The sequence below is a fragment of the Rattus rattus genome, chromosome 11, assembly GCF_011064425.1.
Source record: "Rattus rattus isolate New Zealand chromosome 11, Rrattus_CSIRO_v1, whole genome shotgun sequence".
NCBI classification, from domain to species: Eukaryota; Metazoa; Chordata; class Mammalia; order Rodentia; family Muridae; genus Rattus; species Rattus rattus.
Genome location: NC_046164.1, coordinates 18,851,071 through 18,875,628, shown reverse-complemented (window position 1 = coordinate 18,875,628; position 24,558 = coordinate 18,851,071). Strand labels below are relative to the sequence as shown.

At 38.2% G+C, this 24,558-nt stretch overlaps 1 protein-coding gene across 6 annotated transcripts; it reads left to right on the top strand.

Moving 5' to 3' along the window:
* Window positions 1-146: 146 nt before the first annotated feature.
* Window positions 147-8,774, top strand: LOC116912318 (vomeronasal type-2 receptor 116-like). 6 transcript variants are annotated; one of them, XM_032916339.1, is made up of 6 exons: window positions 147-361; window positions 1,200-1,482; window positions 1,861-2,664; window positions 3,581-3,801; window positions 6,611-6,744; window positions 7,891-8,774. In XM_032916339.1, exons 1-6 carry the CDS (start codon window positions 147-149, stop codon window positions 8,772-8,774), a joined length of 2,541 nt encoding a protein of 846 aa, XP_032772230.1. The 6 variants fall into 6 exon arrangements, with proteins under 6 accessions (XP_032772230.1, XP_032772231.1, XP_032772229.1 ...); XM_032916340.1 differs by having other exon boundaries at window positions 3,581-3,808; window positions 6,621-6,744; XM_032916338.1 differs by having other exon boundaries at window positions 3,581-3,808; window positions 6,621-6,744; window positions 7,888-8,774.
* The last annotated feature ends 15,784 nt before the right edge of the window (window positions 8,775-24,558 follow it).

The window sequence follows — 24,558 nt, the reverse complement described above, 5'->3', positions numbered from 1 at the left end:
GAACATAGGATGAATGGAAAGGAACTGATGAATATAATTAAGTGAATCTCCAGACAGCAGAAGTCTTAAAATATACAGATAGGTGTAAATGTTTGTCTGCATAAAAAACAGGTTTCACAGCTGCTCCAGGCTAGATCTTAGCAGACATGAAGAAGCTGTGTGCTTTCACTGTTGCCTTTTGTTTCCTGAAGTTTTCTCTCATCTTGTGCAGTTTGACTGAACCCAATTGCTTTTGGAGGATAAAGAATAGTGAAGATAATGATGGAGATTTGCAAAATGACTGTGGTTTTATCCTTTTTACATTGGAGGGACCTATTGAAGAAAATTTTTATAATAAACTTCTTAATTACATTAATTTTAGGTAAGTCATTAACATTATTCTCTCTTTCAATGTCATGAATTTGAAATATATAGCTCTGACAAAAATTGTCAGAATCCGTTGTGTTTTTCTCCCTGTAACTTTAGGAACCACTGAAAATTGATTATAACATCAATCACTATTTTAATACTTTCAAATATGTCACAGTTTAGCTTAGCTTTACTACACTGCGTTCTACTTCACAAAGCTGGAAAATGAAATATCTGTTGACTCTGTGTGGATAACATATGGTGAAATATGTGTTCTCATTTGCCTTGAATTCGCATTTCCCACTTTTGGCAAAATTTCAGTGCGATGAGACTGCACCACTGCCTATCCTCCAATGTCTGTCAATGATTCCTGTCTGAGCATGCATCAAAGGCCCCTATAAAAAGCTTATCTTATTTTGGTCTCTAAAAGTTGTGCATAAATTCATATACTGAAATATATATGTGTGGATGGGAAGGAGGTCTACTATACTTGATTCCACGTATTATTATTGCATACACACTTGTGAATATACATATATTTTGCTTTTTAAAATACTCTTTAAATGAGCCCCTCCTGTCATTCTGGAGTTGTCACTGAATATGGAAAAAGCCTACTGGGCTTCATACTAATTTACCAGAATACTTTTTGGTCTAGTCATGAAATACCCAGTCACATATTAAACTTATTAACAGTATGAGATTGATGTTTACCCTTTCTTTTAATTTTTGAATAAATGTAACATTAGAGATAATCTAGGAGGATAAATGTACTTCTTATAGTACAAACTTAACTGCAATTGAAATTTTATGTTTCAAACACCTCCTTTAATCATCACTATGCTTGGTTTTAGAATACCAGCAAGAAAATACGAGTTTTTTCTGGTCATGTTTTTTGCTACTGATGAGATCAACAAGAATCCTTATCTTTTATCCAACATGTCTTTGCTATTTTCCATCATTTTTGGCATGTGTGAAGATACATTGGGAATTGTGGATGAAGTATATTCACAATCAAGCAAAGGTCTGGCTTTTACTAATTTTATCTGTGGAATGGAGAAAACTTGTGATGTACAGCTTACAGGACCATTATGGACAACATCCTTAAAACTGGCAATTAATTCCAAGGATCCAAAGGTAAGAATGTGAGACACTGTATGAATTAACAACGTTTAAACTACCTTTACATGTGCCTACAAGAAAACTTGGACCCCATGAATTTCTGAGTATGCTGTTACACACACACACACACACACACACACACACACACATATATATATATATAATTAAATAACTTATTGTTTAAATTACTGGTCTAACAGGCAAAACTGAATATTCAGACTTGTCAAGAATAGTCTAGAATATAATAGGAAAATATAGAATATTTGTAGTATAATCATTCTATCCTTACACTGAATTGTGAATGGTGAGTAACATTACTTGTATATGACTCCAAACATCCTAACAATCAGATTCCTCATGGGGATATTTTGTCCTCTCTTAAACACTCTCCAGATCTTCTTTGGACCATTTAACCCTAACCTGAGTGACCAGGACCAGTTTCCCTATGTCCATCAGGTGGCATCCAAGGACACGTGTTTGTCCCATGGCATGGCATCCTTGATGCTTCATTTTAAATGGACTTGGATAGGACTGGCCATTACAGATGATGACCAAGGTATTCAGTTTCTCTCAGACTTGAGAGAAGAAATGCAAAGGCATGCGATCTGTTTAGCTTTTGTGAATATGATCCCAGAAAACATGCAGCTATACATGGCAAGGGTTAAGATTTATGACCAACAACTTATGACATCTACAGCAAAAGTTGTTATCATTTATGGTGAAATGAACTCTACTCTAGAAGTCAGCTTTAGGAGGTGGGGAAACTTGGGTGTGCAGAGAATCTGGATCACAACCTCGCAATGGGATGTTATCACAGATATAAAAGATTTCAGCCTTGATTTCTTCCATGGGACTGTCACTTTTGCACACCACCACAGTGACATTGCTGAATTCAGAAATTTTATGCAAACAATGAACACTTCCATGTATCCAGTAGACATTTCCCAGTCTATGCTGGGGTGGAATCATTTTAACTGTTCAATCTCGAAGAACAATAGCAAAATGGATTCTTTTACTTTCAACAACCCATTGGAATGGTTAGCACAGCTCACATTTGACATGGTCCTGAGCGAAGAAGGTTACAATTTGTATAATGCTGTGTATGCTGTGGCCCACACCTACCATGAACTCATTTTACAACAAGTACAGTCTCAGAAATTGGCAAAAGCCAAAGGAGTATTCACTGACTGTCAGCAGGTAAAGCTTCATATATTTCACTACACTTAGATATATCAATGTGATCTTTCATGCCCCTGAGAAGCTCACATACATTTTAGAGATTATTCTATTAGTCTAAAGATCTCTACACTGCAAAACTCTCAAATAAATCTTTTACATGTATGTATACCATGCACAGTGATAACTTTTAACAGGAGACAATATATTTTTATGAAGATCAATATATTTTTGAAAATGTGTTTATGCCACATGAGTTCAAATTTAAAAAAGGAGCCAAGAGGAAAAAATGTGTTTGACAAATTTTTTCTCATGAGTTCAAGAATCAGTAATAAGGGGGATTTGGGGATTTAAGAGGAAAATTGCCTTTTGACAATTTGGGATTAAAAAATTTTCTAATCAAAAAATAAAAAAAAAAAAAAAAAGAATCAGTACATGTGCTTTGATTACTAGTTATTCATTTAAATTCATAATTATTTATAAAATCACAAATGATTAAGATTACACATTTTATTAAGTTTATGTTTATTTCATATATGTATACAGTATGTATATAAAATACCTACTACCATTCTTTATTTCCACAGCTTCCAGAATTTTAGACTTCTACTTAATTCTTACATATGTGGCTTCAGTTCTTAAATACTATTTTGACAAACATGCACACACACACACACACACACACACACACACACAGACACAGACACCATGTTACTTGTTTTCTGGTAATTATTTTTTCTAGCATGTTTTACAATCAAACATTAATATGAAGTATATTAATTTTTAGTGATTTAGGAGGTATAATGTATTTTACTACATGTGATTACTTTCATACACCTGTCTTGTTGGAAAGACATTAAAAATATGGTACATTCTCAATTTAGCATTGCCTATGTTGATATGCATATGTAATCATCTAATGATTCATCTCATTTAGGTGGCTTCCTTGGTGAAAACCAGGGTATTTACTAACCCTGTTGGAGAACTGGTAAACATGAATCACAGGGAAAATCACTGTGTAGATTATGACATTTTCATCATCTGGAATTTTCCAGAAGGCCTTGGATTAAAAGTCAAAATAGGAAGCTATTTTCCTTATTTCACACAGAATCAACAACTTCATATATCTGAAGACTTGGAATGGGCCACAGGAGGAACATTGGAGGTATGCCACAATTGTTATTTTTTCAATATATATAAATTTAAAACATGAGGCACTGAAATAATAACCATGAGATGAAGACCAATTGCTACTTTTCATTTATATATTTTTATTATTTATTATATTTTATTACATTTTAAATGTTATCCCCATCCCGAAGTTCTTCAAGGGTTAGACAGAACAATTTGCAAATTCATCTGGAATAACAAAAAACCCAGGATAGCTAAAACTATCCTCAACAATAAAAGGACTTCAGGGGAAATCGCTATCCCTGAACTCAAGCAGTATTACAGAGCAATAGTGATAAAAACTGCATGGTATTGGTACAGAGACAGACAGATAGACCAATGGAATAGAATTGAAGACCCAGAAATGAACCCACACACCTATGGTCACTTGATTTTTGACAAAAGAGCCCAAACCATCCAATGGAAAAAAGATAGCATTTTCAGCAAATGGTGCTGGTTCAACTGGAGGTCAACATGTAGAAGAATGCAGATCGATCCATGCTTATCACCCTGTACAAAGCTTAAGTCCAAGTGGATCAAGGACCTCCACATCAAACCAGACACACTCAAACTAATAGAAGAAAAACTAGGGAAGCATCTGGAACACATGGGCACTGGAAAAAATTTCCTGAACAAAACACCAATGGCTTATGCTCTAAGATCAAGAATCGACAAATGGGATCTCATAAAACTACAAAGCTTCTGTAAGGCAAAGGACACTGTGGTCAGGACAAAACGGCAACCAACAGATTGGGAAAAGATCTTTACCAATCCTACAACAGATAGAGGCCTTATATCCAAAATATACAAAGAACTCAAAAAGTTAGACCGCAGGGAGACAAATAACCCTATTAAAAAATGGGGTTCAGAGCTAAACAAAGAATTCACAGCTGAGGAATGCCGAATGGCTGAGAAACACCTAAAGAAATGTTCAACATCTTTAGTCATCAGGGAAATGCAAATCAAAACAACCCTGAGATTTCACCTCACACCAGTGAGAATGGCTAAGATCAAAAACTCAGGTGACAGCAAATGCTGGCGAGGATGTGGAGAAAGAGGAACACTCCTCCATTGTTGGTGGGGTTGCAGACTGGTACAACCATTCTGGAAATCAGTCTGGAGGTTTCTCAGAAATTGGACATTGAACTGCCTGAGGATCCAGCTATACCTCTCTTGGGCATATACCCAAAAGATGCCCCAACATATAAAAAAAAAGACACGTGCTCACTATGTTTCGCAGCCTTATTTATAATAGCCAGAAGCTGGAAAGAACAGATGCCCTTCAACAGAGGAATGGATACAGAAAATGTGGTACATCTACAATGGAATATTACTCAGCTATCAAAAACAACGACTTTATGAAATTAAGTAGGCAAATGGTTGGACCTGGAAAATATCATCCTGAGTGAGCTAACCCAATCACAGAAAGACATACATGGTATGCACTCACTGATAAGTGGCTATTAGCCCAAATGCTTGAATTACCCTAGTTGCCTAGAACAAATGAAACTCAAGACGGATGGTCAAAATGTGAAGGCTTCACTCCTTCTTTAAAAGGGGAACAAGAATACCCTTGGCAGGGAAGAGAGAGGCAAAGATTAAAACAGAGACTGAAGGAACACCCATTCAGAGCCTGCCCCACATGTGGCCCATACATATACAGCCACCCAATTAGACAAGATGGATGAAGCAAAGAAGTGCAGACCGACAGGAGCCGGATGTAGATCGATCCTGAGAGACACACAGCCAGAATACAGCAAATACAGAGGCGAATGCCAGCAGCAAACCACTGAACTGAGAACGGGACCCCCGTTGAAGGAATCAGAGAAAGAACTGGAAGAGCTTGAAGGGGCTCGAGACCCCATATGTACAACAATGCCAAGCAACCAGAGCTTCCGGGGGCTAAGCCACTACCTAAAGACTATACATGGACTGACCCTGGACTCTGACCTCGTGAGGTAGCAATGAATATCCTAGTAAGAGCACCAGTGGAAGGGGAAGCCCTGGGTCCCTGCTAAAGACTGAACCCTCCAGTGAACTAGACTGTCGGGGAGGGCGCAATGGGGGGAGGGGGGAGGGAACACCCATAAGGAAGGGGGGGGGGAAGGGGATGTTTGCCGGGAAACCTGGAAAGGAAATAACACCCGAAATATACATAAGAAATACTTAAGTTAATAAAAAAAAAAAAAAAAAAAAAAAAAAAGCAGAGGGAGGAGGAATAGAATGGAGATTCAAGGTTTTTTTTCTTTTTTTTTTTTCCGGAGCTGGGGACCGAACCCAGGGCCTTGTGCTTGCTAGGCAAGCTCTCTACCACTGAGCTAAATCCCCAACCCCCAAGGTTTTCTTTTAAACTTAAGGAAAAGTTCATTAATTGTATGAGAGTCTTATATAACATACTTTGTTCTCATACATTTAAACAACACTTTCTTGATGTATCTTACCTTCTCTCTCCATACAACTCACTGTTCTTATTTTTTATGTATAAATCTTGAGAGAGAAACTGATGCCACATAAACCTTCCATTTGGATTAATCAGTTTAAGAAGAAAAATTTTAAATTGCTATAACTGACATGTTACATATATAATATTACATAATGTAGTAAATATTCTGTGAATTTTAGTGCACTGTAAGGTAATATAAAATAATAAATTATCAGAGGAATATTTATAACCAAATCACTTAATGTCACATATATCGATGTATGGGTCGTTGTATATATGATGTATATATGAACTACACTGACACACACGTGTGTGTGTGTGTGTGTGTGTGTGTGTGTGTGTGTGTGTGTGTGTATTGCCTCAGGTTCCCTCTTCCATGTGTAGTATGACATGTACTGCTGGATTCAGAAAATTCATCAGAAAGAAAACAACAGACTGCTGCTTTGATTGTGTCCAGTGCCCAGAAAATGAGGTTTCCAATGATACAGGTACATGCTTGCATGAAGGAGAAAACTGATGAATACAAATACCTTCTTTTTCTAAACTAGAAATATGATATGGCCTCATGGAAACTGAAGACCAAAAATCTCCATGTTTCAGAATTTAACAAGAAATAATATCAACATCTTTTGGACCCAAGCAAATAAACTGTAATTTTTCTATAAACAACTCATTTCTCTCACAATATAGTGGCTACTGATTTTATATTATGCAGAAAATGTTTAGGGGGACATGCATGTGTAACAATTTTTAAACGATAATTTTAAACATAATCTATGCAGATGTTTATTCTTCTTTGATTCTTTGTACAAAGAATCTTGACTACATGATCAGTCCGCAATATTTCCCTCTATCACACAGCTTAGTGCCTGACAAATACCAGATGCTCAGGATAACAGTTGTACTTTACTGAAATATATTTTAATAGCTTATATGGCTTAAATGGTTAAGAATTTCTTGTAAAAAGTTCAAACAAGGGTTAATATTTCAAGAATGCAGCAACAGATGGGATAGTGCTTATCATTAATCACAATCTAGCTAAGAAAAAAGGATGAATGTCAATATTCATAACCTTCATGCCATAACCTTCAATATCCATAACCTTGGAATGTGTAGTTGGGAAAAAAGAAATTATACAACAAGAGGGATATGCACAGATCTATGAGGTATACTTCTTCAAGGACAATATTCCCTTATGTGAACAGTTTTGCATGGGTAATTATATGCTCTGGTGCCTATATACAGGTAGACAGTGCACAACTCTCAAAGCAAAGTACATAATGTCTTTCATCAAATGGCATCAACAACTATTTCTGCACACTACCCTTGTCTGTCTTTAGTAAATTTATGGTTTGAGGAATAAGATAACCTATTATGAATATTATTAATCACATTTTTCTTTCTTCTTGGTTTAATAAGTATTTTTTCCATTCCCTGTGATGATGATTTGTTCCATCTCAAAGCATAGGTGAATAGAAAGCAATCTTAAGTTAATGGTCCCTAGAGCAATAAGAAATGTAATAGATGCTCAACATCAAATTATTTATTTATATATCCTCTGAATAATACAAATAAAAAAGTATTAACTACACAAATATGATATTTTATAAGAGTTTATTGTTGTTTGCTAGCAGATATGGAACAGTGTGTGAGGTGTCCAGATGATTCGTATACCAACTTAGAGCAAACCCAGTGCCTCCAAAGAACTGTGTCATTTCTGGCCTATGAAGATCCACTGGGGATGGCTCTAGGCTGCATGGCCCTATCCTTCTCAGCCCTCACAATTCTAGTACTAGTCACTTTTGTGAAGTACAAGGATACTCCCATTGTGAAAGCCAATAACCGCATTCTCAGCTACGTCCTGCTCATCTCTCTAGTCTTCTGTTTTCTCTGCTCATTGCTCTTCATTGGACATCCCAACCAGGCCACCTGCATCCTGCAGCAGACCACATTTGGAGTGTTTTTCACTGTGGCTGTTTCTACCGTGTTGGCCAAAACAATAACTGTGGTTACAGCTTTCAAGCTCACTACTCCAGGGAGAATGATAAGAAGGAGGATGATAAAAGTGGCAACTAACTTTCTCATTCCCATTTGTACCCTAATACAACTTGCTCTTTGCGGAATCTGGTTGGGAACATCTCCTCCCTTTATTGACAGAGATATACAATCTGAACATGGTAAGGTCATCATTATTTGCAACAAAGGCTCAATCATTGCCTTCTACTTTGTCTTGGGATATTTGGGCTCCTTGGCTCTGGGGAGCTTCACTGTGGCTTTCTTGGCTAGGAACCTTCCTGACAGATTCAATGAAGCCAAGTTCCTAACATTCAGCATGTTGGTGTTCTACAGTGTATGGATCACCTTCCTCCCTGTCTACCATAGCACAAGGGGGAAGGTTATGATAGTTGTGGAGGTATTCTCTATCTTGGCTTCTAGTGCTGGGTTACTAGGGTGTATCTTTGTCCCAAAGTGTTACGTTCTTTTAGTTCGACCAGATTTAAATTTTCTTCAGAAATAAAAAGATAAATTGCTTTATCAAAGTTTTACTGTTTTACTTTGCCTTAACAAAAGTATTCCTTAATCATAAAAAAGTTTAAGCAATACCTAGAGATAGTATTTATACCACAGGGTAGGATTGCTTAAAATAATACCAATTAGTAAGTTTTGGTGGCAAATGAGCCCTCACAAACCTAAACATATTGAAAATAGGAAATCTCAGTTGAGGAGTGGCTACCATCACTTTGACTTGTTTTTAAGGAATGTTCTTAATTAAGGATTAGTATAAAGTGAACTTGCTGCATGTGGGAAATACCACCTCTAAACAAGTTGTTCAGGGAGTTATAAGGAAGAAGACTGTAGATAGGATGGACATAAAGCCAGTAATCAGCATTATTCCAGGGACTCTTGTTGAGTCCTTGAATTCACGTTCTTGGCATTATTCAATTATGTGTGACCAAGAGGCATAGGGAAATAATACTTTCTCATATATTCCCTTTGACCATGGTGTTACAGCAACAGAAACTAAGACATCAGCAAATTGGTAAATTGCCTTAGATGAGATTTGGAATGTCTTAGATTACTGATGCAATAAAAGGCATTGATTTGAAAAAGAGAAACAAGATTGAATCATAGTAGAGTGTGGAGCATAGTTACAGCATTGAATATTCTTGATGGCCATCACAGAGCCCTGACATATTGGAATAGCTTTATAATATACTATGAAGATATTCAGAATATCAAATAACATACAAGAAGAGTACAACATATGAAAAGGACTGTGGGGTTCAGATTGTGCCTGCTCTATAAGGCTCTTGAACTTTATAGAAAACACAGCATTTCATTATGAAAGGTGTTTCATTCAGTGAGGAAAAAGCAGTAATGAAAATAATGTAATACACAATAACTTTATCACAATTAGGTCACTGAAGTCTAGGAACAAATAAATCACTTTAGATGAAGAATCTCATTATACAATTTGTCAAAATAGGAGTAACATAATATTATTCGGTTTAATATTACATGCACAAAGAAACAAATACAAACACATACCCATTACTATTTCTCAACATTATTTGGTGAAATACAGTGCCATTTTTCACAAAATATTATTTGTTCCTTTATTTTTAACTATGATTTGGTAGTTAGTTTTGAGACTGTAATTTAATTGCTTTTTTCTTTATATTTCCTGATTCCAACACACCATTTGTACCTCTCCCTGCACTCCTAAAATGCATATGGGCTCTTATATAAATAACTATTACTGAATGCATATATGTATTTTATATACATATACATTTTGAAATATAAGCTGTAGATACCATCTAAATTTGCATACATTTATATTCTGATGGTTCATTACTTGGTACAGCATATGGAAAAATCTTTGTTTCTTTCCTTTGCAATGACTACCTCTCCCATGCACCTATATGTACTTTCCTGTAAATTGTTATGTAGGATAAAAGCATTTTAAGCTTACTACCTTCCATACTGTCATGCACAGTGTAATGCTTCTTCCTCAGATTGTATTTTTTGAGTCATATTCCCAAGGCTTTTTCTTTTACCTATGCTCCTTTCAGGATATTTGTGTTCACAGCCAACTTCCTCATCCTTTAATTCTCAAGATCTTTCCCAGCAACTTCTGCACTTTTCCCTGTTCCTCGGATGAGGGAAAAAAATTTAAGAGGATATATTCATCTTTATTCCCTTTATCTTTCCTCTAGTAGCATGTACTATAATTTCTAGCAACTTTAATTCTAGTCTTTAGAGATAAAGCTTCTAGTTTAAGACTAACAAAACTCCTACAATACAGATATAAAACATTTAATCCCCATTTTCTGCCCACTGTCACACATCCCTGGCTGTGAAGTAAGTTTGTTAGTCTGATGCAAAACTGTGTTAAATAACTTCTTGGGGAATTGTACTTGATCATTGAGCTCATTCTCATCAAGTTTCAACTTTTGATGAACATTTACATGGGATCCAAGTATTTTCAAATCATTTGCACATTTTTTAAAACCAATCCACATGTTTCTTCCCCAGATGTCTTTTTCACTGAGTTCTCTTTTTTTCATTGAATTTAATTTAACTTTTTACCTTTTTATTTCTTCTTTGTGAATTTCATATCATGTATCCACACAGGTTCATTTGATAAAGCATATGCAAAATATTGTGCTGGTTAATTTTTTCACCTTGATATAAATTAGAGTCACTTGAGAGAAGGGAACATGAACATGATTTTATGGTTTTTCTTTGATCAATGATCAACGTAGTAGGACCCAACCCAATGTGAGTAATGCTCCCCTTAATCCATTAGCCCTGGGCAGTATAGAAAAACAGGCTGAGCAAGCCAGTAATTTTTATTCCTCCATGGTCTCCTTTACTCCCTGCCTAATTTTTCCCTACACCAGACTATAAGTAGGAAATCAAATGAATCCTAAAGTTCCCCAAATTGCTTTGGTTAGTGTTGTAGCACAGCAACAGAAATCAACCTTAAACTTGTTGCCAAATTTGATACAAATCAAGGACTGAGTCTTAAGCACAAAATAGTATGATTGAAGTGTTTTCTTAAGTAATTTCTTGTTAATTAAAACCTAATGATCAATAGACGCATGGTGGTACTTGACAGTAATTTTCTCAATTGGAAGGATGAGGCAAGAATGGGTTATGAAAAACAAAGTCAAATTGGAGCTGAGTGATGCTAGATCTCTTCAGTAATTGTGAGCATCTGTACCTTTAATATGAATAGAAATATTTTCATATTTTCTTTGTTTTCGGCTGGGGAGATAGTTTGGTAATTAAGGGAAATTGGTGTTTCCAGGCTCACAAGATCTTATTAATACACCTCTTTGGTTATCATTGCCCATTTTTATCCTCATGTACTCATGGATATATGAGTCTCTCCAACACATATACATGATTTAAAATTATGGGGGAAACAAAACAAATAAAAAGACAACAAAAATACTTTGAATAAGTTCTTGGATTTACTTCTTTTTTCTCCTAAGTGAAATTTTACTATCCTATTTTAGGCTTAAATTCAAGAACTCATACTAGTGTTGAACATTCAATTTTTCTGCCCAAGCATCCCTAAGGGATTGTGGTCTGCAACTGCACAATGCACAGGTGTACTTCCTAATGGGAACAAACAACACCAGATATAAATCACATAAGAAGAAAAACAGCAGCAGTCACAACTACATAAATGTTCTCTGGGAAGCCAGGTGGAGTTGCTGCCAAATGCCAGTAATCTCTGTAAGAAGAAGGCATATGAGAGACCTATAAGTTCATCAAAACAAAATCTTCTGCTAAATAGTTAACATATGACTAACATGAGAGATTAGAGAATATCTTACAAGTAAAAACAAAGATTCTCTCAGCTTTGAAAGCTTCATTTTCCTATAGTCAATATTGATTAGAAAGTTTGGTGGCTTCTGAAATCTTCTGGAACCAACACCATCACTTGTTCCCCCAGTCATGGGCACTTGTATTAGAATTAAAATAAAAAACCCACAGGTTTCCATTTTTAAAACCTCTATCTTATATGCTTTTTGTGTTTCACTCTTTCTTCTTGATAGCTTATCTCTGAATTCTTAATTCTCTTTTACAATGTCAAATTAGATTCTAAGTTTTGGCAAAAGGCTTTATAACAAAAATTGTCAACCTGTGGGCTAGGACCAGGGTGAATTTTTTAATTAAATTATTTCATTTATTTAAATTCCAAATTTTGCCCTCCATGATCCTCTTTCTCAGAGTTATTCACCCCATCACTTCTAGCAGAGCCTTTGAAAGTATATTCCCCCAAATGCCTCTGATGCTCACCCATGACACACTTTTTACCATCCCCTGCATCAATTTTCCCTGGGACATAAAGTCTCTACAGGATTTGGCACATCTTCTCTTACTGGGGACAAACAATGTCCTCCTCTGCAACATATGTGCTGGGGGAAACAAACTATCCCATTAATGCTCTTTGGATGCTGTATTAGTTTTTGGTAGCTCTCAGTGATCTAGGTTAGTTGACACTTTAGTTCTTCCTATGGGGTTTCCATACCCTTCATCTCCTTCAATCCTTCCTCTAACTCTTTTGCAGTGATCCGTGTCTCAGTCCAATGATTGACTATAAGAATCTGTCTCAGTCAGCTGTTGGTAGAGCCTCACAAGAGACAGTCATGAAAAGTTCCTGTCTGCAAGGACAACAAGGCATCAATAATAGTGTCAGGGTTTGGTGGCCATGCATGGGATGGATCCCATACAGGGCAGGTCCTTCAGTAGCAAAGTTACAGTTCTGAAGGAGGAACTGAAAATCATCAAAATATAGGAATTGTATTAAATGTTTATGGCATTAGGAAGATGGAGAACCACTGCTCTAAAATGACAAGCACTTGTTGGTGTGTGTTTGGTGTCAAGGCTGAACACATTGCATTCTACAGCCAGTTAATAACACTCTGCTTCTGAAGGATGGGTTAATTTTCCACTTCCAGTCATCCCTAGTTCTTGGTAGTTTTTTGCTTTATGTGGGGTGAACCTGGAGCCCCACAAAATTTGTTCCCTTTCATGTTCATTAGTACATTGATATTACAGTTTTTGGTTTTGTTTCTTCTATCATTTTCTAAGGGACAATGTTTTGCAGTAGATGACCTGGTATTCTTTCCACTGCATCCTCAAGTATATTCTCTGAGTCAAAGATGAAGTAGTTGCAATGCAGCTGTATTTGGATGCTGGTAGCTATACCTATCTGTGGTTAAATACCTTAAAGAAGTGATTCTCAATCTTCCTAATGCTACAACCCTTGCACCATCCCCTGACTGGGCTATGTTATTTTTCCTCAGTTGGAGAGGAAGTGGCTAGCCCTACAGAGTTTTGATGTATCAAGGTGATTGTATATGTGGAAGGTATTCTACCCTTTCACAAATGATGTGAGAAATGTGAGGAACAGAATATGCCTCTAACCCTCAAGATACTGGAAGTCCCATGAAGTTTAGAGGTCTGGTGGGGTGGGTAGGGTTGAGCCACTATGGGATGTAAAACTGTCCAGGGGATAGAACAGGAGGGGAATAAAATCTGGAGTGAATAAATAAATAAATAAATAAACAAATAAATAAATAAATAAATATTTTTAAAAAGAATATATAAAAGGACAACTCCAAGAGGGGGAAGCAACTATGATGTAAAGTGAATACATACATACATACATACATACATACATACATACATACATACATACATTACTTGGTTAGTTAGCTAGTTAATGAATGAATGAAAAAAGAAAAAAGAAAGCCCATATCACATGGGAAGAGAGTGGGGTTCCCACAGTGCAAGTAGTCCTGAGAGCACAGGGGAGACCACCACTTCTGCTCATATTCCTGGCCCAAGAGAAACCAGCCTGGAGCCCACTGGACAAAGGAACCTATGAGCAATCCGGGACAAGATCCATCTGGTTTCTGCCTGTGCCAAGAGCTGACCCTCTGACACAGGTCTCTCTCTCACACACACACTGGGAGAAAACAAGTCTCCAGAGTGCTGATAGGCAGACTTACAGGATTCTCAAGCCACTGTCAGAGACAGAAAAACCAGCAAAAAACCACAGATAAACAGATGGTGAAAGGCAAGGGTAAGAAACTAACGAACAGAATGCAAGGACACTTGACATCATCAGAACCAAGTTCCCTCACAAAAGCAACCCCTGGATGGGGGTCAACACACTGGAAAAGCAATTTTTTTATTTAAAATCACAACTCATGGTGCTGTTAGAGGTCTTTAAGAAGGACATAAATTAATACCCTTAAAGAAATAGACAACACAGGACAACAAGTAGAAACCCTTAAAAAAGAAACACAGTAATTCCTTAAAGAATTACAGGAAAACACAACCAAACAGGTGAAGGAAATGAACAAAACAATCCAGAACCTAAAAGTGGAACTAGAAACAATGAAAAGGTACAAAAGGAGACAACCTGAGATAGAAAACATAGGGAAGAGATGAAGAGTCGTAGACACGAGCACCACCCACAGAATACTAGAGATTGAAGAGCAAATCTCAGGGTCAGAAGATACCATAGAAAACATTGAAACAACCATCAAAAATAATATAAAACACAAAGAGCTCCTAACCCAAACATCCAGAAAATCCAGGGCACAATGACAGGATCAAACCTTAGGATCATAAGTATAGAAGAGAGGGAAGATTACCAACTTAAATATCTTCAACAAAATTATGGAGGAAAACTTCCCAAACCTAAAGAAAGAAATGATACATAAATATTAAAAGAATTATACAGAACTCCAAATAGGTTGGAGAAGAAAAGAAATTCCTCCTCTCACATAATAGTCAAAACACCAAATACACAAAACAAAGAAAGAATATTAAAAGCAGAAAGAGAAAGGGGCCAAGTAAAATATAAAGGCAGACCTATCAGAATTACACCAGACTTTGTACCAGAGAAAATGAAAGCCAGAAGATCCTGGGCAGATGTGACAAAAAAAAAAAATCCTAACAAATGCCGAATCAGGCTACTATATTCAGCAAAACTCTCAATTAACATAGATGAAGAAACAAAGATATTGTATGACAAAACAAAATTTACACAATATCGTTCTACAAATCCAGGCCTGCAAAGGATAACTCCAACACAAGGAGAGAAACTACACCCAAAAAACACAAGAAAGTATTCTAATATCAACTAACGCAAAGAAGATAGTCACACAAACATAACTCCAAGCTCTAACAAAAATAATGGGAAACAGCAATCATTGCTCCCTAATATCTCTCAACATCAATGGATTCAATTCCCCCAATGAAAAGACATAGACTAACAACAGAATAGATACGTAAAGAGGACCCAACACTTTGCTGAACAGAGAAAACACATCTCAGTGGCAAAGACAGACACTACCTCAGAGTGAAAGGATGGAAAACAATTTTCCAACCAAATGGTCCAAAGAAAGAAGCTGATGGGGTTGGGGATTTGGCTCAGTGGTAGAGCGCTTGCCTAGGAAGCGCAAGGTCCTGGGTTCGGTCCCCAGCCCCGGAAAAAAAAAAAAAAAAAGAAAGAAGCTGCAGTAGCCATTCTAATATCAAATAAAATTAACTATCAACCAAAAGATATCAATAAATTAGGAAGAACACTTCATATTCATCAAAGGATGAACTCTCAATCCTAAATATCTGTGCTCCAAATACAAGGATACCTATACTCATAAAAGAAATCTTACTAAAGCTCAAAGAGCACATTGACTCTCACACAATAATAGTAGGAGATTTCAACTCCACACTTTCATCAATGGACAGATTATGGAAACAGAAACTAAACAGACACATAGAGAAGGTATATATATATATATATATATATATATATATATATATATATTCTTCTCAGGACCTCAGGCACACTGATTGCTATGTTTTAAGTGTGAGCAACCCACAATAAATGTATATAAGTGCTGGGCTGTATGTGTGAGTTCACATATATAATCCATGAGTGTGTCAGGCCTACCACGGTATATGCACCATGAGTGTTGGGTTACAGCCAATAGCCCACCATAGTAAAAGGCACCATGGATTCTGCCTTTTAGGTAGGAACCTCTCACAGTATATGCACCATGGTTGCTGGCTTACTGTTTAGAGTCTCACACAGTACATTCAGAATGAATGCTGTGTTTGTTATAGCCACGAGCCTTACACAGTACATGTGTCACCAGTGCTGTGCTATTGGCATGATTATCCCACAGTATGTAAGCAATGAGTGCTGGGATATAGGCATGAGTCTTCCCCAGCACAGGCACAATGAGTCCTTGGTTACAGATGTGCATTATGACAATGTATGTGCCATGAGTGCTGGTTTACATGAATGAGATTTCCTATGTATATGATCAGCTGCAAGTATGAGCTTTCTACTAGTGTGCTCCTCGCAGTGCATCTTGAGTGCTAGGTTACGAGACTGAACCTCGCAGAATCCATTCACTATGGATCTGGAAGTATAAGCATAAGCTCCCAATCAGTGCATGTTCAACTAATGCTTCTTTTTAATTATGAGCATCCCAGAGTAAATGCAACAAGGGTGATGGAGGCATGAGCCTCTCAAAGTCCATGTATCACAAGTGCCAGCATTGCAAATGTCAGGCTACCATAGTCTATGCTCCATGGTTGTATATTGTATTTAAGGACTGAAGAGTTAACTGAGTAGTTAAGAAGTGAGAATAAGAACCTAGCTGATCCCGGCCCACAGCTCCCTGCTCCCAAACCCCATGGGACAGAGAGCTCACCGCCCAGACAGGTGGGCACTCCTGAGACTGAAGGGCAGGAGGGACCTCCAGTACATCCCACTCTTGCCCACATTCCTGGCCCAAGAGGAAACTGTATAGGACCTCTAGGAACAAGAAGATAGGGGCACTCAATACTGTGGTCCAGAAACTGCCCCGATCTGAAGGGACCCAGTCAAATAACTCCCTGAACTTAATCCCGTGGGAGGGAGACACTCCTGGGAAGCCAGAAGAGACTACTCTCTGCCCACATTTCTGACTCTAGAGGAAAACACCTAGCGCCATCTGGGATCCCTGTGCACAGGGTCCTGAGCGAAGGCAGAGCATGCCCTTCTGGTTGCTACCATAACAGAGAGCTGAAACCTGGCTCTGGAAGTGAATGCAGGCCTGAGACCAGAGGTAAGACCAACTTTTCTGCTCCAAGTGACCTGCCTGGTAGAATCAGGACACACGCCCACAGAAACACCTGAAGACCAGCAGACAGGAAAGACTACACGACTGAAAGCAGAACACTCTGTCCCTATAACTGGCTGAAAGAGAGCAGGAAAACAGGTCTACAGCACTCCTGACACACAGGCCTGTAGGACGGTCTAACCACTGTCAGAAATAGCAGAACAAGGTAACACCAGAGACAACCTAATGGCAAGAGGCAAGCGCAGGAACCCAAGCAACAGAAACCAAGACTACATGGCATCATCGGAGCCCAATTCTCCCACCAAAGCAAACACTGAATATCCAAACACACCAGAAAAGCAAAATCTAGATTTAAAAGCACATTTGATCATGATGATGGAGGACTTTAAGAAAGACATAAAGAACTCCCTTAGAGAAAAGCAGGAAAACGCAAATAAACAAGCAGAAGCCTATAGAGAAGAAATGCAGATGGAAATGCAGGTGGATTCAGTGCAGAATTCTATCAGAACTTCATAGAAGACCTCATACCAATACTATCCAAACTATTCCACAAAATTGAAACAGATGGAGTGCTACCGAATTCCTTCTATGAAGCCACAATTACTCTTATACTTAAAAGACAAAAAGACCCAACAAAGAAAGAGAACTTCAGACCAATTTCCCTTATGAATATTGATGCAAAGATACTCAATTAAATTCTTGGAAACTGAATCCAAGAGCACATCAAAACAATCATCTATCATGATCAAGTGGGCTTTATTCCAGGGATGCAGGGGTGGTTTAAAATATGGAAAACCATCAATGTAATCCACTATATAAACAAACTGAAAGATAAAAACCACATGACCATTTCATTAGATGCTGAGAAAGCATTTGACAAAATTCAACACCCCTTCATGATAAAAGTCCTGGAAAAACAGGAATTCAAGGCCCATACCGAAACATAGTAAAAGCCATATACAGCAAACCAGTAGCTAATGTTAAACTAAATGGAGAAAAACTTGAAGCAATCCCACTAAAATCAGGGACTAGACAAGGCTGCCCACTCTCTCCCTACTTATTCAATAGAGTTCTTGAAGTCTTAGACAAAGCAATCAGACAATAAAAGGAGATCAAAGGGATACAGATAAAAAAGGAAGAAGTCAAAATATCACTATTTGCAGATGATATGATTGTATACTTAAATGATCCCAAAAGTTTCACCAGAGAACTACTAAACCGGATAAACACCTACAGCAAAGTGTTTGTGTATAAAATTTACTCAAATAAATCAGTAGCCTTCCTCTACAAAAAGAGAAACAAGCTGAGAAAGAAATTAGGGAAATGACACCTTTCATAATAGTCGCAAATAATATAAAATACCTCGGTGAGACTTTAACCAAGCAAGTGAAAGATCTGTATGATAAGAACTTCAAGGCTCTGAAGAAAGAAATTGAAGAAGATCTCAGAAGATGGAAAGATCTCCCATGCTCATGGATTGGCAGGACTAATATAGTAAAAATGACCATTTTACCAAAAGCGATCTACACATTCAATGCAATCCCCATCAAAATTCCAACCCAATTCCTCATAGAGTTAGACAGAAAAATTTGCAAATTCATCAGGAATAACAAAAAACCCAGGATAGCTAAAACTATCCTCAACAATAAAAGGACGTCAGGGGGAATCACTATCCCTGAACTCAAGCAGTATTATAGAGCAATGGTGATAAAAACTGTATGGTATTGGTATAGACACAGGCAAATAGACCAGTGGAATAGAATTGAAGACTCAGAAATGAACCCACATATCTATGGCCACTTGATTTTTGACAAACGAGCCAAAACCATCCAATGGAAAAAAGATAGCATTTTCAGCAAATGGTGCTGGTTCAACTGGAGGTCAACATGTAGAAGAATGCAGATCGATCCATGCCTGTCACCCTGTACAAAGCTTAAATTCAAGTGGCTTAAGAACCTCCACATCAAACCAGATACACTCAAACTAATAGAAGAAAAAGTGGGGAAGCATCTCGAACACATGGACACTGGAAAAAATTTCCTGAACCAAACACCAATGGCTTATGCTCTAAGATCAAGAATCGACAAATGGGATCTCATAAAACTGCAAAGCTTCTGTAAGGCAAAGGACAATGTTGTTAGGACAAAACGGCAACCAACAGACTGGGAAAGGATCTTTACCAATCCTACAACTGATAGAGGGCTTACATCCAAAATATACAAAGAACTCACAAAGTTAGATGACAGGGAGACAAATAACCCTATTAATATGGGGTTCAGAGCTAAACAAAGAATTCTGAGGAATGCCGAATGGCTGAGAAACACCTAAAGAAATGTTCAACATCTTTAGTCATAAGGGAAATGCAAATCAAAACAACCCTGAGATTTCACCTCACACCAGTGAGAATGGCTAAGATCAAAAACTCAGGTGACAGCAGATACTGCGAGGATGTGGAGAAAGAGGAACACTCCTCCATTATTTTTGGAATTGCAAACTGGTACAACCATTCTTGAAATCAGTCTGGAGGTTCCTCAGAAAATTGGACATTGCACTACCTGAGGACCCAGCTATACATCTCTTGGTCATACACCCAAAAGATAACCCAACATATAACAAAGACACATGCTCCCCTATGTTCATAACAGCCTTATTTATAATAGCCAGAAGCTGGAAAGAACCCAGATGCCCTTCAACAGAGGAATGGATACAGAAAATGTGGTACATCTACACAATGGAATATTACTCAGCTATCAAAAACAATGACTTTATGAAATTCATAGGCAAATGAATGGAACTGGAAAACATCATCCTGAGTGAGGTAACCCAATCACAGAAAAACACACATGGTATGCACTCATTGATAAGTGGCTATTAGCCCAAATGCTCGAATTACCCTAGATGCACAGAACACATGAAACTCAATCCATGTATATGGAAAATATAACAAATCATTCCCTAGAAAAGGGAATGTGATTAATAAGGCACTGTGTGACCTTGCCCCTATATACAATGTTAGTTGTTGAGATCTGTAACCTGACACATACAGCTACAGTCAATGGGGCTGACCTAACTGGGCAAGTTGATTAGACATATCTGCAAAGGACAGTCCCCTAATTCAATATTCATTGAATCAAGCTAACCTTCTCCCAAATAGTACACCCTCCAATCTGATCTGTCTACATTCACTTGACATGATTAATACATGCTGGGAAGTCAGAAAATCTTTCACCCTGCCACAGTCAGCCTCTTTTTCATAGTAGTGACACCAGCAGCTATTTGCCTGCCCTATTTCTCCCTGTGATGTACACATTGAACTAGTCCTCCTATTCTGGTCTGAAGGCAGAAAGCTGCGTTCCACAAACAAATCTTTTTCCTGCTGCTGCAATGGACAGTAGATAATATGACTCAAATTGGTGATTATAAAACTAATTGGTGGGAGGGTCCTTAAAGAATTTAGTTACCTTAATCCAGGGGTCAGCGAGGTCCTTGCCCTGGGAAGCAACAGACTGGGATCAAGGCCACCTGAGTCAACATAGAAGAGTTTGTCTCAGAAACATGTTTTCTAAAAGGCTGGAGATACAAGTGCTTCCTTCCCAGGAAGAAATCACTCCACAGTCTTAAAGAGATTAATAAAGAAAAATAGTGTAATGATGTCGTGCATTTGGCTCTGGTTACTGCTCAAAGAGAAGCAACCTGGAACAAATTTTGTATTTCACATATGCTGTCATCCTTAAGTCTCATTTAGGTTGATGCCCCAGGTTATAGTTTGAACAATTTAAATAGCAACTGAAGTAAGGCAAATGGATGTTTCCAGAGCAAACCTATCTTCTAGACCATCATGTGTGATCTAAAACATAGATTTAAAAGATTTATGAATGCCACAGTTCCCACACAAAGGATAGAGAACAGAAATTCAGAAAACATGAAGGATATACCTCTTATCAGCATTATGGTTGCAGTTTTTAGATGAGCAGCTATGTTGAGTTAGTTATTCTAACCTCAAAATAAAGCTGTTTTTGTCTCTGAGCAGGCTGGCTCAGGGGAAATCTACAATACTTCCACACAGGACCACAAGGAGTTCATTTCAACTAGCTCTGACTTCTGTCTCGAGGCTATAATGCTTGGGGTTTTGTTGTTGTTGTTGTTGTTGTTGTTGTTGTTGTTTTTATATTTTGTTTGTGTTTGTTGTTTTATTTGTTTTAAGATTTTAATGTATGTGAACACACCATCACTGTCTTCAGACACACCAGAAGAGGACATGGAATTCTGTTGGATGATGTCATTATACAAATGAAGGCAGGTACAAGATAGAACAAGGCCTGTCATTGGATGAGAAGAAAGAATGGGTGGGAGAAAAGTCGTAGAGAGGAGGAGATTGGAGCAAGAGGGGAGAAGCTGCCGAGAGAACATGGAGGTAGATGTTAAGATTCCCCTCTACACATTTACAGGTTGTTATGAATATTCTTAAGGGATGGATGTGTACAGGGCTTTGTATGTCTAGGCGGGCAATTAGATATTATCAATTGGATCACAGGTTATTGTGTTGTGTGTTCTTTCATGGGGCAATTTAACTGAATTCAAGAGAGTGTGTGGTGGCTGGAGACACTGGGCTGCTACGGAATTGGGGTGTGTATGTCTGGCATGGTGGTAACCTTTCTTGGGAACTAGACAGTTAGAGAGATTGGTGCCAGGCTCAGAGAATAGCCATCAGCAGGGCAGTATGATATGGGATGGACCAAAGAGGATGAGACGTTTTGCTGACTGAGATGAAAATATCAAACAGATATCATGGGGTACTATGGTGCCAGATCTAGTGCAGGATAAAAGAAAGCATATTATAATCTTACTGCAAGAGAATTCCATTATACATGTTTGTGAGCTACCATGTGGTTGCTGGGAATTGAACTCAGGATCTCTGGTAGAGCAGTCAGTGCTCTTAACTGCTGAGCCATCTCAGCAGTCCTGAGAGAATTATATTTTTTAAACTTTATTTTTATATTATGGATATGTATATATTCCTGCATGTGTTTGGGTGCAGTACATGCAGGGGCCAGAATGGGCATCAGATCCTTTGGGACTGGGGTTACAGGACCTGAGCTACCAGGTGGTTTCTGAAATGAAACCTGTGTCTTCTGTAACAACACAGTGATCTTAACTGCTATGCTATCTTTCTAGCCACATTTTTCTATTCATTTAAAATTTATTTTATACATGTTAACTAAAATATACTACCTCACTTTCCCCTTTCCTTGCCCTCCTCCATCCCTTCCCCAATTCTGCCTTACAATGTCTTTTTTTAAGTATGTGTGCATAAGTATGTCAAACATATGAATGAAACTTGCTGAGTCCATCTCTGTTGGTTGGGTGGATATGGTGTCAGGGCTGAACACTTTGCATTGTGTATGGAATTAGGGAGCTCATCTCAGCTGGAGGCTAATTCCCCTATTTGCAGGGGAGTTCTACTCCTCAATGACCAATAAGAGTCTGACCCTAAAGTAACCTAGGCTGCCTTGGACAGAAAATATAGGGTAGCAAACACCTCAACTAACACTTGCTGGTGTCATGACCCTGAAGTCCTGGAGCTGCAAGGAAGATTATGGACATTGTGTCTCTTTGTTCTGTGGACCACCCACCATACCACTGACCATTCTCTCCTTGGATGACTTTGAAATCCTGAAATTCCTTCCTTCTCAAAGCACCATGATTACTGGCCTGGGTCACCACCATGCCTCTCTTAGGTTGTTTCAACGTCATTTGATGACTTATTAGAATGACAGGATGAGTAAGATGAACAACTGCACTCAGCTATATTGCAAAACCACATTTCTCTATGAGGGTGGTTTCACTCTCTGTACAATAAGGACAAAACTCTACCCTAGTCCTTTGGTGAGTTATAACAGACTCAATGATAAAGTAAAACAAGTAGACAAAATAAAGAAGACAGTAGACTTCAAGGAAGAACGCTGCAGTTGATGGGAGCCTTCTTCTGTTACTGGGACTAGAGCCTGTGGCCTGGTTACTCTATCAAGCCAGGTTCAGCCACTCATCCTCAATAAGATAATTGGAAGAACTGAACTATCTAGCTGTGACATGCCCACCTATAATGCAGGCACTCGGAGGTAAGGCGGGCAGACCTCTCCAATGCCCTAGGAGAGTGTAGTTGATATTCTGAGTTCCAGGCCAGCCAGAGATTCATGGTGGGACCATTCTTTAAAATAATAAAAAGCAGGGTGAGGAACAATGGAAAAGAAAAAAAGCAAACTATTAATGAAAATTGAAAACATTAACATATTTACATGGTGTGGTTAATTTTGACCAGTGATGAAGATATAATGTAACTAATTCATCCTTGGGGTCCTAACAGGTTTAGATAGAAGTAAGGCAAGAGATGAACAATGAAACGATCTAACCAAGCCATATTATTAATATTTTCCTATTCATAAATCTACTCTCCGTTCTCAAATCCTTTCTCTCCTGCAAGATATTCAGATAATAAGACAATGTTTATTCAGTAGAGACATTCTCATCTGGAGAAATCAATCTTTTCCCAGAAAGACTTTCCAGGGGAAATTTGAATTTCATGGAGTTCCTTGTTTCACTAGAAGTTTGCCTCAGGGAAAGATATAAATGTCTCGAATATCGAATATTGTTTTTATTCCTACCAGGCAGGCAAGCTACAGGGATGACACAATGAGGATTGTGGAGCTTTACTGTCAAATTGGAGACCACAGAGTGGGAGCCTGAAGGATGCTGCACTGACAGCTACATGCAGTTGCTGAGAACAGGAAAGAAGGGGCTGAACCACCACAGCTGAATGGATACAGAGAATACTGTAGGAGCCAGCTTGTCCTCAGGTACACCCCCTAAGCACTGTTCTCTGAGACAGGTGGTAAGCTATCGGAGAACACGTACAAATGTTTCTGAAATGCAAATCCCTGAAGATCTGGCAAAGGTCTGGTTCTGGACAGGAACCACTGTGTCCTATGTATCCCTGAGCACAAGCTAAACCTAAGGGAGGAGCTCGTGTCACTCAAGACTCACTGGCCAATCAGAGCCTTGAGGCAGACTGCGTCAGACGGGGAGGCGGGTTCTTCCGGGTGCCATGAGTTCCCCTTAGTACCTGAGCCGGCT

What these genes read in the sequence shown, in the direction of transcription:
- LOC116912318 (XM_032916339.1), top strand. Translation starts at nt 147, where the DNA reads ATGAAGAAGCTGTGTGCTTTCACTGTTGCCTTTTGTTTCCTGAAGTTT. An exon ending in CTTAATTACATTAATTTTAG is followed by an intron (nt 362 to 1,199) that starts GTAAGTCATTAA and finishes GCTTGGTTTTAG; the next exon opens with AATACCAGCAAGAAAATACG. An exon ending in TGAGGTTTCCAATGATACAG is followed by an intron (nt 6,745 to 7,890) that starts GTACATGCTTGC and finishes GTTTGCTAGCAG; the next exon opens with ATATGGAACAGTGTGTGAGG.